Raw genomic sequence first — 14,098 nt, forward strand, 5'->3', positions numbered from 1 at the left:
CGGGATACCTGGTGAAGTATTAGAAGTATTTCTCGAACCGAAATTGATAATCTCTTCATCCCTTTTATTCACCCGTATTTTAAAGTTTATATCAAGCATAAAATTATTTTTCAAAATTATTTTCTTATAAATATTTAAATATCAAAATTTTATTTTGAATTAAAAATTTAAATATTTTCTTACAAATATTTAAATATTTAAATATTTCTTATTTTTAAAATTATTCTTCTCCTTTTTATCATCCTTATTTTATCTACTTTAAATTAATAATCAAATTTTCTGCTGGCAAAAAAAAAAAATCAAATTTTCTTCTTTTTCTTTTTTAAATAAAATATTTTATTCAGTTTATAAAATAATTATTTGTTTTCATAACAATGTATAACGGTAGCATCTAAAATTATTTATATCGAAGAGTTATAAAAGTTTCACCTTTATCTTTTATTAAATATTTTGTTAAGTGACAAAAAAGGGAGCACATAGAATTATTATAAATTTAATAAAAAGTATACAATTTTTTTGATATTTTTTATTATACCGAAATCAAACTAAACCAATCCGTTAGGAATCGGTTTGATTTGGATTGGTTTCTATAACATTCGGTTTATACGTTTTATAAATTTTCAAAACTGAAAAAATCATTTTGTTCAGTTTGGACCTCAAAAACCGTTTAAACCAAACCGTGCTCACCGTTGTCAGGACCCCAAACATTTCTAAAAGAAAACTAAATATTTCTGGGAAGCTAGATTTTTCCTTTTGTGGTCATATCCTAGGAAGCTACATTGTATCCACATGACCACATATCATTAGGGGTGTGCACGAGTCGGTTCGGTTCGGTTTTTACCAAAAACCGTTACCAAACCGTGTATGTCGGTTCGGTTCGATTTTTAGGTAGTAACCGTAACCGAACTGTTCGGAACGGTTTTTCTCGGTTCGGTTAACCGTTTGTCGGTTTCGGGTTTTTTCGGTTTTCGAATTTAATAATTTATTCTCTTTAATATCGTGCTAATAAAAAATTATAAAAATCATATTAACATTGCGATAAAAATTATTAAAATCATATTAACAATGCAAAAATTAATTAAAGGCAGTGGACATATTGATATTAGAGCATTAAAAGGATGGCAAGATTGAACAAAAATTTTCTTGTAAAACTTCATAACCAGTAATCACTAATGCACTGATCATCTATCAAATAAAATATAAATGTATATAGTCAGTAGCACATAAATCTGTATAGAATAAATATATATATATATATATATATATTAAATATTTTAAAATAATATTAGCGGTTCGGTTTTTCGGTTCGGTTATAGGGGTAAAACCGTAACCGTCGGTTCGGTTAACCGTCGGTTCGGTTAAGCTACGGTTTTTTTCAGTTTTTGTCGGTTTCGGTTTTTTTCGGTGTGGTTTTTCGGTTTTTCGGTTCGGTTTCGGTTTTTCGGTTTTTTTTCTCACCCCTACATATCATACCCAGGTCTAGGATATCATAACTAGCCAAGGGAGCACGTTTTTATTGATTCGACTTGCCAACAGTGTTGTAAAAAGAGGGAATCAGATTTAATCGGTGAAGTCACGGAACAAGGATTAATCGGAGATTAATTAAATTGATCGGGGATTAATCGGGTTGATCGGTGATTAATCGGATATTTAATCAGTTCAGCGAGCTACGGAACAGGGATTAATCAGTGATTAATCGTGAATAATCACCGACTTTTAGAACAGAGCTTGCCAAAAGAATATTTGTGGCTTAGGAAAGTTAAGGATATTTCAAAATTAAGTACTTGTGTAGTATGCAACTTAACACGGCCACCAATTGTGAAATGCCGATTTAAAATCTGGTAAAACTTTTTGCTATATTAGTCCATTGCAAAGAAAATGTAGTCATCTAAGAAGGCCCATCAATATGAAATTCCTATCCATGCCTAGCTCCACAGCAGATACTTGGTGCATCAGCAAAGACCTCAATTTAGTATGCAAGAATCAATCTCCAAATTTCAGCCGACAGCCAAAGATTACAACTGTAAGATATATTATAATATTGTGGTTAATATTATTACCTGTTGTGCAGTACTGTTAACATAATAATGTAAAATTAACGAAGCAAATATTTACAATGCTGCTCTTTGGTGCAGAGCGAACATTACCTGAAACAATCGCATAATATGGCCATTGTTAGGCAAGAACTCAAGGCCACTAACAAGGTAGCTGGAATCGATACATATCAAAGTTTGATAATAATAGATGCTCTTCAAAGGCTAGGGATCGATTATCATTTCAAAGATGAGATCGAACAAGTTCTGGAGAGGCTGTATATGGCGATTTCTCCTTGTTTTTTCAACAAGAATCTTTGTTTTGCTTCACTGTGTTTTCGACTGTTGAGGCAACAACACTACCATGTGCATGCAGGTGTGTGTTTTTTCCAGAAATTTTGGTGAATTTTACATATGTGGTCGTTCCGACAATATTACTTCCATTTCCTGATCGGGAATCAATAATTATTCAAGTTGATTTGTCTAATTTTCTACGGGTTAATTATCAAATCCTGCATACAAATGTATTAGGTGAGTTATTGATTACAAAACTACTTAAATGAGTTGCTCATTTGAAAATTTGTATGAAAGATATCATTTTATCGTTAGTCAAAATTCTTAAAAATATTATATATTAAGTTTCACATATTTTTTATGAAAAATATTACATCCAAATAAAAGGTTCCGAATTCTACTATTTTAGATAATATTGTTAATTAGATTTTTAGATTTTTACCAACTATTTATTTTTAATTTTTTGATTGTTTTATTTGATTTAAATAAAAATAAATAGTAGACAAATTTTTAAAAATCTAAAATATTAATTAAAATATTAGAACTCGAAATCTTTCATTTGGATGTAATAGTAATACCATTCATAAAAATTGTGCAGAACTCAATATATAATACTTTACGAATTTTGACTTAAGATACATTAATATTTTTGACCAAATTTTCAAACGAATGACTTATTTGAAGGGTTAATAATTTGATTGGGCACTCACTTCACATCAATATATCATCCGGGGCGCTCTCGAAATTTCGATCTCATTTGAAACACTGTTTTCAGAAATTGTATCAGTCTTAAAAGTAAAAATTTTAATTCAACAACATATCGACAGTTTGAGAAGCGTTACTCATGAGATTTAATACAGTAGGCTATAGAGATTGTGTAGGTACGATTAATTGAATTTCTGCATCCAAAAAATGGCTATATATGGATTATTAGGGTCCTTCATAACTCTATCTCTTCCATCATCAATTTTACCCATTTTTTGGACGCGGAAATTCAATTAATCGTACCTACATAATCTCTATAGCCTACTGTGTTAAAGCCCTATGAGTAACTCTTCTTAAACTGTCGATTTGTTTTTGAATTTAACATTTATTTTGAAGACTGATACAATTTCTGAAAAACGGTGTTTAGACTGAAAATTCGAGAGTGTCCCGAATGATATATTGGTGTGAAATGAATGCCCAAATAGATTATTAACCCCTTATATTTGAGTCATTGTAATCGGTGACTCAGTTGATAAATTAACCCAATTTCCTACTGCTATAACTTTATAACAATTGGGTTAAGCAAATTGGCTACCTACATTGTACAGATAACTGTGTTCTTCCATTAATTTGCCTCACTGCCGGACTGGTCGCATGATAAAAATTTATGCAGATGCTTTTGACAAGTTTATGAACAAGGAGAAGAAGCTAGTGAGAAAACTACTAAGTGGAGAAAGCACAGAGGCATTGATGAGTCTGTATGAAGCCTCACAGCTAAGGATAGAAGATGAAGATGTTCTTGATGAAGCCGAATTTTTCAGCTGCCAACTTCTTAACGAAAGAATCAAGTTTCTGAATCATCATGAAGCACACGCTGTCAGGAATACGATAGCTCATCCCCACCACAGGAGTTTGGCAGGGTTCACAAAGAATCACTACATCAAGGATGTAATTCGTGGCAAAGCCCGGTGTGGAAAGGCCTTACAAGAGCTAGCCTATCTGGATCGAGCTTTTATGCAAGCTATATATACAAGAGAACTGAGTGAATTCTCAAGGTATCATTGAGCTACTGATTTTATTTGGATAGAATGACATATATACTTCATATGCAGTTTAATTATGTACTTATTGATTTCATATTCATGTAAATAGGTGGTGGAATGCTCTAAGATTGGCAGACGAATTGAAATATGCCAGGAACCAACCATTAAAGTGGTTTACATGGTCTATGGCCATGCTGACAGATCCGAGTTTATCTGAAGAGAGAATTGAGCTGACAAAAGCTATTTCTTTTATCTATGTGATAGATGACATTTTTGATGTTTATGGAACGATTGATGACCTCACTTTGTTCACTGAAGCTGTAAATAGGTACTTCCCAGACATAATTGAAATTAATGACAGCAAAATACTCAAATATAACTTATACAGGTGGGATATTGCAGCTAGTGAGCATCTTCCAGATTATATGAAGAAGTGTTTTAGAACGCTGCATGAAATCACAAATGAAATCGGGTACAAGGTCTGCAAGAAACATGGATTTAACCCCAGAGACTACTTGGCAAAAACTTCATTACTGTATATATTCTTCCACGTAAAATAACTATAGTGCTACATGCACAAAATTGGGTACAAAATTTTGTACAAAATGACATGACAATTGAGATGGATGTTTTAATTGGTGTTATTTATGTGAATACAGGTGGCTCATTTCAATCAAAACTTAAATTAAATCATTTTGTGAAAGATTTTATACCCAATTTTGTGCATGAAGCGTTTTCCTAACTGCTGAATATGATGCCACAAATATATATTGACACAGATAACTCATTATGACATTGTGTAGTGGGCGAGATTATGCACTGCATTCCTAGAAGAAGCAAAATGGTTTGCTTCCAGGCACTTGCCAGAAGCAGATGAATACTTGAAGAATGGGATAGCTAGTTCAGGGGTGCATGTCGCCCTCGTCCACATGTTCTTTCTCATAGGAGATGGTTCAACCAAAGAACTGGTTGAGTCAGTGAAATTCGACAGATGCTTAATATCTTATAATGTGGCAGCTATTCTACGTCTTTGGGATGATTTGGGAAGTGCCAAGGTGAAAACATATCTACTTTCCTCACTTTTATATAGTGAAGAATATAGGCTTATGAATTCAAATTACAAAATTATAGGATGAGAATCAAGATGGCAAAGACGGATCGTATGTGGCTTGCTATATGAAAGAACATAAAGAAGCTACCATTGAAAATGCCCGAGAACATGTCAGTAAGTTGATATCAGAGACATGGAAATGCCTGAACAAAGAGTGCCTTTCGCCAAATCAGTATTCAAAAAGGTTTATAAAAGGGTCTCTGAATCTTGCAAGGATGGTGCCGTTGATGTACTCTTACAATGAGTCAGAGCCTCCCACTCTTTGAAGAGTATACACGTCAACAGTTGTTCTAGAAAAACAATATTATGGCAAAGCTTCAGAGCATAGACCAAACTCCTGTTTAAGCACAAGAAGAATACAAACATTGAACAATAAAATTTGTATTCTATTTCGTAAGGCCTTACAGTTCCCAAAAGGAAGAAAAAGGAGCTCATTGGGTCGATCAGCATGTTTTTCTGCTGGGACTTGTCATTAAACAGGTGAAGGGTTTACTATTAATCGCTAAAGAAAATGTATTGGAAATTTGTTTTTCTGGTCCTCATATATACACATATATAATTGTTCATCTAGACACACTACAAGATGAACAACAGTTTTTAATACAAGAACATCGTGGTACTTTCGGGCATATAGGTAGGCCACAGCATGTGCACTTGCTGCAAGAACAAGTACCAGAGCAGGGGCAGTCTGGGCAAGAAGGAGATCCGCAATCACAACAATAGCTCTTTCCACAACATGGCCAACAGGTATTCATGCAACTCTGAGACTTCGGTGTTGAACAATCTGATTGTCTATAATGAAGAAAGCATCCACAACAGCAACATATTCGTGATAGGTTGAAGCAAGAGTACTTTCCGCTGCATTTTTAAGGATTTTAAGTATAACAATGCAACAGTTAAAAATTCAACAAAAAGTTTGTTTTTAGTAGTAGTTCATGAGACCTCCTCTATTCATACAAGAAAAGAAAGATATAAAGATACTTAAAATGGATTTCAATTTCTAATAATAAGAATATATTCATTTATCAAAAAATCGAATTATAAACTAAAATTATCATGCCTAATGCTATTATAAGTGATTAATTTATGAACCTTATGTGGAAAAATAAGGTGTATTGATAAGGGTAATTGCTGCAATAGTCCTCAGATCATACATGAGGTAAACAAGGAAAGATATTGAGAAGTTACAGTACTAATATTCGACAACTGCCGCTTTACAATAAGAATCAGATGGACTAGAAGTCCAAGATTCAAGTAACCAGAGTCCAGGACATGTGAATACATAGCTAGTTGGTTATATCAACATGGTGTATGAGCAAGATTCTTACTTATTCTTACTCTCTCAGATGATTCTCAGTTTTTACCAGTAAAAGAAACTTCAATGCAGTGACAAAAAAGGGTATTTTCTCGGATACACCTACTTGTGCATGTAAGATGTTGATTGAGCATCAAACAATCAAGAACTAGAAAAAACAATTTTTAAAAAAACAAAATAAAATTCAGAAATGATAGAGTACCAGAGCCATCTCCAGATCCAGTGAGGCCTGCGAACTTTATGGCTTCTGCGCACATGAATAAAAAATTACTGGTGAAGATCAAACACTTATACCATATACTCAATTAATAAAGTCAATTATTATCGCCTTACACAGTTACTAAAGGATCGGCATTTGCTATCACAAAATCAGCAACCCTGTCCAATTGCCAAGCCCAGTTAACAGTATATTAGCTTGCAACTAAAATTCTGGATATGTTGCTAGTCTTTAAATCTGAAGGCTATAGTGCAAAAAGACAAGTTCTTGGAAAATGAACCAGTGGCCAAAGAGTAATACATACTCTTTACAGGAAAGCGAAGCAGTTTGAATGCGTCCAACAGACTCTAATTCTTCCTGGATAAATATTTGTTGCAAAATCAGTACTCCAACAAGATAACAGTCGATTTCAAAAGACTAGAGATTTTGTTTCCAACCACCCTATTGGCAGTTTATTGGTATAACCTTATGCAGGTAACAATTTCAGTGGTTACTATTTATCATGCCACAATTGCATTATTGTGTAAATTGCCCTGGAATTAAAACGGATGGTGAAAGTATTACGTGCATAGCAGACTTAGCAGTAAATAAAGATGGGACCTTTTTCTGGTAGCTAGGGAGTATAATAAAAGAATCCAACCACGTATAAAGAGCATCTCCACATATGGAACCTTATCGATCTGTTAATTCAAATTTAGTGATAGAGTTTGTTACTACGAATTCTTTTAAAAAATCATTTGCTAATGTTTATGCAGCAAGAACTATCACAAATCAAAATAGTTGATCCGTCAAATAAACCAACGCATAGATCGACTTTTATAATGCAGTGTTCGTTTACAGACACATCCATTTGGAATGAACAGAGCATGAAAATAAATGATGTGAATAGTAATGATGAAGGATAAGGAACAATGGAACTAAAATCAAAAGTAGAAGGCTGCCTTCCTTATGAATACATGTAAAAAATTGAAATCTTAGAAAACTGAGGTATAATTAATTTATACATAACCATTATTATTGCTTGTTCCAATTGGGCATTTTCTCTGCACCATATGTGGTAAAAACCATGTTACCAGAGTTCAAATATGGCAGTCTGTGACACATTCATGGAGAAAAGAAAAACTAGCAGAATGAAGCAAACAAAGAATGAGTAAAATTTAGCCCAAGTTAAATCAGAAAAACAGGGAGCCATAAAAGGTAAAATAATGAGTAAAATAAAATATGAGAGTGTGAAGAACCTGAAGAGAAGCCATTTGTGTGTCGAGCATTTGAAGCATAGCCAACTCACGCCTCTTTCCAAACAAATCTGGAGGAGACTTCGGAAGTGGTGGTGGGAGTGATGCAAATGTGGAACTTACTTCCTCGGAACCATCCATTTTGTTTCACAAAATAATGTCTGAAGCCACTACTAACATATAAGTATGCATGTGTTAGTGACAGACTGGGAGTTCATTTATATGTATGTATATTATATGTATATATATATATATATATATATATATATGTATATGTATATATATATCCTTAGTACCGAAAGAAGTAAACAGAATCTATGGAGTTGCAGCAAAAGGAGTATCAAGCGACCTGTATAAAAAGAAAAGGTGCCGGCCCCGTCAGGTTTGAGCCATATTAGAATTTTGATTACGTGAATAAGGTAATCTTAATGTTTGGTAATTCGAAGATTGAAATAATTTTCTCAATTCAAAAAACTAATTTTTAAAAAGTCATCTGAACTCTGGAGGAGTTTTTGGGATAACAAGATTGAAAATGAAAAAATTAATCAAATAGTTATTCACTAAACATTAGTCACAAAAAAGCTAATTCAATAAATTATTCCGATCAATTATTTGAATCAGTTAGTCAAAACAGCTATAATCCGTTAACAATTAACTTCTTATCACTAATTGCCGAACAGAACTGCATCTGAATTTTGAAGTTGAGCTAAGCAAAGACTAGTGTGAGGAAGCAGAGGTAGGTAGAGAAAAAATGCAGAACATGACTAGTGAGATTAGGTAAGGAAATGGGCAGCACAAAACAAGCAAGATATAAACTAGTACCGGAGGAATCAGTTAATCACTGAATCTTTTCTAGGGATACTCGCTTACTCAGAGCTGAGAGAATGGGAAAATCAATATTTATAATTCCATTTCAACTCGCGCCTAATAAAAAAAAGATGGTTAATTAAATAACCAGATTCTTGAAAATGATGCAGCAAACCGAGAGAAAGTAAGTACCCGTGAGTAAATCCAATAATATAATTATCCTCTATAAGTATATATAAAAGTTCTTATCCTAATAATTTAGGATATCATGCAGATTTTGAAAACATCGTTCACTAGATTAGTTATATATATATGACCTAAACATGATAAATATGTTACGAAAATCCATTAGAATTTTAAGGATCTACTTTTTATTTCTCAAAAATAAATAATCAATGATTAATAGGAAATTTTTTAGAGTTGTCATTTGATATAAATAGCTAGTTTTCTATAAATTAAATTATTTTTTATGTATTTAAAAAATCATTATTTCTTCCAAATAACTCACATTGCTCTCGTCATCTAAATTTATCTGTAATCTCTTATAAAATAAATGATATCTTATTTCAATTTCTTATTTTGTACATATGTTTAATCTTTTCTAAGTGATTCTCTCATCCTTAATCTACACCCTCAACTAAATTTATTTATATTTAATTACATGGTCACACACTTGTTTAGTACTTGCACAAAGTAACTAATTAAGCAACTTTTTTTTAAAACTTTTTGGTAATATAATATCGATTAAAATTATTATTTCAGAATTGATATACATCATATATTTAATTATTAAACAAATCTTTATATATTAATAAAATATAAATATAATATATTCGGGGCTAATCTAATTTGAAAAAATAAATCAGAAGATTAAAGATAACAATGGGCTTATGCAGTACACAAAAATTGGTGCTGCTTTTATTCAAATACAAAGAAAGGGTGGGTAAATAATTAAATGTGGCTGAAAAGGGAGTTAATTATTGATGAGCACAGTGGTGAGTGGTGACAAGTCTTTTGAAAGATGCCAAAGACTGGTCTGCGTCAAGTAAAGGAGAGTCTCGGTGAAAAATGGAAAAGAAAGCAGTAGATGGGCACACTTATTTTGGGTAGTAAGTTGACCTGGGAAAGTATCTTGTAAATTAATATAATATAGAATTTTAGGAAAGTTATAGAGTAGATAATAAAGTATTTTTGACTAATTTTTTACTAAAAATAATAATCATGAATGTATTATTTTAAAAAACTGAAAAATTACATATTAAAATATAGATTAAAAATCATTTCCAATAAAATATTTTTTTTAGTTTAGCAATTGATAAAATATTAATAAATTTCATTTGAAATTTGGCCAATTGAACTGATCATAGATCCAAATATGAAATTTTAAGCCCTCATGAGGAATAAGCTCCAATTATTAGTTATCATAAATTTCATCAAAGAACTGTTGAAACTGGGGCTTAAAGTTTCCGACATGTATACGCGAAGCAGGTATGTATTTGGGAGCAGTTACCGTTATTTGCTCATGTATCTGGGGAAGAAGTGATCATTCAGATTCAGCATCCCCTAACTCCTAGGTTATAAATTTTTATACCGAGTATAATACCTAGTTTTTCAGGCATTATGTACTTGTGCATTTGTTTGTCACTACTCACCAGTGTTACAGGAATCGGGAATCGGATCTAATCGGTTGAGCTACCGATTCAAGGATTAATCGGAAGGATTAATTGGAATTAAAATCGGATTTATTTTAATTTTAAAATATTATTTAATATTTAGTTATTATTATATTAGCTATTTAGTAACTAATATATTTACTATATTTATAAACTCTATAATTATTCATATTTAAAGTAATATAGTATTTTAATTTTAATAATATATCACATATACTTCGATTATGAAATATATATAAGGATTAATCGGATTTCAAAAATCGGATCGATGACCGACCTTGCAGGGGATTAATCGGGGATTTATCGGTTAAATCGTGGATTTTTAGAACACTGCTACTCACTAGTAACGAGTGATTTTCCGGGTTGGAGGTGTTTCAGAATGACTTGTGTGCTACAGTATTGCTCACTTAAAGCAAGTCTCAGAGATACTCTATATCATGTTCTAAGTTATAATTTAAGTCAATTTATGAAAAAATTTGATGCAACAATGTCCTAGTGATGCCTTATATCACTAGGACAATCTCCTCAAGCCTTATTTTTGGGCACCTCTCTCATCGCCCTATTCTATATTTTATTATAAATTCTCATCAACACTCTCTTTCTCTCTCCACTATTATATTATACTTTAATGATGAAAGAGAGTTTTTAATAATATAATATTAGACATATTATGAGAATAAGACACATTGTTGGAGTTCAAGTTAGTTTCGTATGTCTTAAATCACTAAGACATGATATTTTATATTATATTTGGGGCTTGAACTAGGACACTCTTGGACTTGCTCTTGGAGCATCTCCAATGGGAGGTGCCAAGAGGGGTGCCAATGTCATGTGACATGACATGGACCGGCACTCGTTTGCACCCCCATTGGAGATGTTGGAGTGCTATTGGGGTGCCAAATGAGTTGCTTTGGGGTGCCAAAAGTTGGCAACCCATATAACAAGGTGTCAACTTGATTTGTGGTCCCAATAATACATAAAATATAAATTTGTGGTCCCAATAATATATAAAATATTATTTTCCTATTGATAAAGTTGACATCTTGGAGTGTCAACCATTGGAGTACGTGCATTTTGAAAGAAAAATGTTAAAAATGATTTGGAAGAGTGTGAATATAAAAAATAATATTTTTAGTTATGTGTCAAAATTGTCATCCATAAACGGTGTCAATCATGGGAAATGATCTTACAGCAATGTATGAATTGGATTTCATGACCTATAACCGTATATGTTGGAAGTCATACAGATATTTGAGTTGCCGAGAATAGCCAACACAATTGTCTGAATGTTAGTAATAGAAAACTTTATACTTGAGATCCAAAATACTGCCAAAGGATTTTGCTTTTTCGGATTTTTTGCACACCACCACTTTTACCGCGAGATCAAAATATGAAAAACTGAAATTCATATTCTAATATTACCTGGGTTAAAAGGCCAGTAAGATACATGGTAATCATGATTCAATAGATTAGAAAAGTGTTTGGTCTAGTTCTAAGTAATACACCAATATAGTTTTGTTGATCCATGCGATATGATATGGTCGTGGATGTGTCTCGGCAGGAAGCTTTTATATCTCAACCGTAGAGGATAAAACCGCATTCATGCAACTTCCACCATCCATAACCAGTTTCCATAATTCTTTGCCACAGTTGACTAGTGTTTGAAAGACGATTGTTCTCTTCCAATCTCACTTCTCAATCTTCGTGGTCATGAAGACAGAGAAGAGAAACAACTCTGGGAACGAAGCAACGAAGAACGACGATCCCCTTGAACCGGACTATTAGGAGTCGATTGAAGACCTTTCGGAGAATCCAAACTTCTCCTGAGAATTCTTCCCATGGCGAATATCGGGTGCTCTAAAGTACTTGAAGGGGGGCTTGAAGATTGGAAGTTAAGACAGAAAGCCATGTGCCTTTCCAGAGCTTCTTCAGTGCTCATATTTCCATCTGATCTCAAGACCTGATCTTTCACAGCCTCCGCACACAAGCCACAAATCCATCTTCCGTCATATTTTTCGCGGATTTGAATTATGTACTCTGGAGTGCAGTCCTCTGTAAATCCACAAGAATCACATTTCACCATCTCCACTTCAGATTGAGCAGGATTGCTTGGTTGGACACCGCGTAAAAAATCTACCACCTCTTTTGGTTTTTCAGTTGCCGATGATATACTCTTCATTTTTCGAAGATTTATTTGACTGTGTACGCGAAAGAAATGAAGAAACCTTAACTATTTTTCTTCGATATGTGTGTGAATTTTAAGAAAACGCGCGGCTATTTCTTAGTACAGAGAATGAGAAGACCGCGATGTTTGCACATGCTTCTGGACTCTGGACTCTGGTGTTGATTACCATTATTTTCGGGGTCGCGGATTATTAGCTAAAGGAGATATATATCCTATGCCACTTCATAGAAATCACCGTAATGATTAATTCCGGATTAATTCCTTACAAAGTTATCCTCAACATCTTATTCATTCTAAGTGTCCTGTTTTGATTTTCAACGGTCAAATTGATCAAATTTTGACAAAGCATAAAGAATAAAATCGTTATTATTTTGAAAAACTAAAATTATATTTTATAGTATTATATGTACTTTATAATAACATAATTTTTTTTATTTTTCAAAATTATATTATATGTGTAAATCTCAGTCACAATTTGGTCAATTTGACCATTCAAAAGTCAAACAGGACACTTAAAATAGGATGGAGGGAGTATTTTTTAATTCAATTTTTAAGATCTGATTAATCACTATAAATTTTTTTTGATGAAATGTTTGATAACAAATTAAACTAATCTATCAAATATTATTATATTATAAATATTCGAATTTTAATGTGCTTAATCATTATGATTAATAATCTGATTAATCCTAAGAGCATCTCCAACGGTGTTGGCTATAATCGTTGGCTAAATTGGACCTGTAAGACGTTATGTAAAATTTGTTGAACCTGTAAGACATTTATCTTCAATGGTATTGGCTATATTGGTTGGCTATAATTTAAAAATAACATGTTATTAATATTTTAGATTGTTAAAATAGAATATATCAGTTCAATATGGTAATAAATGATGTGCAATCTTCCTACAGATTTCTTACAGACCTGTAGAGGTTCGACAAATTTAGCCATCCATAGGAAGTTGGCTAAATTTATAGACAACAGGTCACTATGGTTGGAGTGTGAATTTTTGAAGTGGTTGGCTAAATTTTTTATTTTTGGCATGACAACTCACCTTTTAGCTAAGAGGTCTTCATGGTTGGAGATGCTCTAAATCAGCACATCCACCTATTAATCTCCATTTCTTAAATTGTGGTGCATGTCAACTTTTTTGGTATGATTACATTGAATTTGATGATATTTTTGATTTTAATACTATGCTAGGCTAGATGACCAATAATTAGTGATTGGAGAGGGGCTGAAGGGGATATGACTATGACTATAGTTGTTGGGGGTTGTTGCATGTGATAAATATTGCATGTAGAGAGGCCTAGAGGGTATTTCACATCTTATTCCTAGCGAGAGCTAGCTCAATCAACTCTCCTTTCTCCTTCATTTGTTTTTCATGTTCAATGCAGAACATCCCGCGGAGGTTCTAAGTGATTATCTTAATTTTCACAATTATGTTATTTATTCATAATCCCTTATTTGTGTTAGCACCGAA

The 14,098-nt window shown here is 32.7% G+C and overlaps 2 protein-coding genes and 1 pseudogene across 3 annotated transcripts; 1 reads left to right on the top strand and 2 right to left on the bottom strand.

Moving 5' to 3' along the window:
• The first annotated feature begins 1,736 nt into the window (after window positions 1-1,736).
• On the top strand, window positions 1,737-5,530 carry LOC108194758 ((3S,6E)-nerolidol synthase 1-like; annotated as a pseudogene).
• LOC108195512 (guanine nucleotide-binding protein subunit gamma 3) lies at window positions 5,509-8,457 on the bottom strand. Of its 2 annotated transcripts, none has more exons than XM_017362478.2 (6): window positions 8,303-8,457; window positions 7,957-8,123; window positions 7,023-7,075; window positions 6,835-6,879; window positions 6,704-6,748; window positions 5,509-6,044 (listed from the first exon to the last, which is right to left on the bottom strand). In XM_017362478.2, the coding sequence occupies exons 2-6, from the start codon at window positions 8,092-8,094 to the stop codon at window positions 5,750-5,752; spliced, it is 576 nt and encodes a 191-aa protein (XP_017217967.1). In that variant the 5' UTR covers window positions 8,095-8,123; window positions 8,303-8,457; the 3' UTR covers window positions 5,509-5,749. The 2 variants fall into 2 exon arrangements, with proteins under 2 accessions (XP_017217967.1, XP_017217966.1); XM_017362477.2 differs by having other exon boundaries at window positions 8,250-8,344.
• Window positions 8,458-12,141: 3,684 nt separating this feature from the next.
• On the bottom strand, window positions 12,142-12,612 carry LOC108194759 (uncharacterized). The gene has a single exon (XM_017361697.1). The coding sequence runs from the start codon at window positions 12,610-12,612 to the stop codon at window positions 12,142-12,144; it is 471 nt and encodes a 156-aa protein (XP_017217186.1).
• Window positions 12,613-14,098: the final 1,486 nt, after the last annotated feature.

This window comes from Daucus carota, chromosome 7, assembly GCF_001625215.2.
Source record: "Daucus carota subsp. sativus chromosome 7, DH1 v3.0, whole genome shotgun sequence".
NCBI classification, from domain to species: domain Eukaryota; kingdom Viridiplantae; phylum Streptophyta; class Magnoliopsida; order Apiales; family Apiaceae; genus Daucus; species Daucus carota.

Bases quoted from the DNA above. Each gene is read 5' to 3' on its own strand.
- LOC108194759 (XM_017361697.1), bottom strand. From the start codon at position 12,612: ATGAAGAGTATATCATCGGCAACTGAAAAACCAAAAGAGGTGGTAGAT.
- LOC108195512 (XM_017362478.2), bottom strand. From the start codon at position 8,094: ATGGATGGTTCCGAGGAAGTAAGTTCCACATTTGCATCACTCCCACCA. The intron at 7,076-7,956 runs GTTCTTCACACT...ATATTTATCCAG, and splicing joins CACAAATGGCTTCTCTTCAG to GAAGAATTAGAGTCTGTTGG. The intron at 6,749-6,834 runs GTAAGGCGATAA...TCATGTGCGCAG, and splicing joins GCCGATCCTTTAGTAACTGT to AAGCCATAAAGTTCGCAGGC.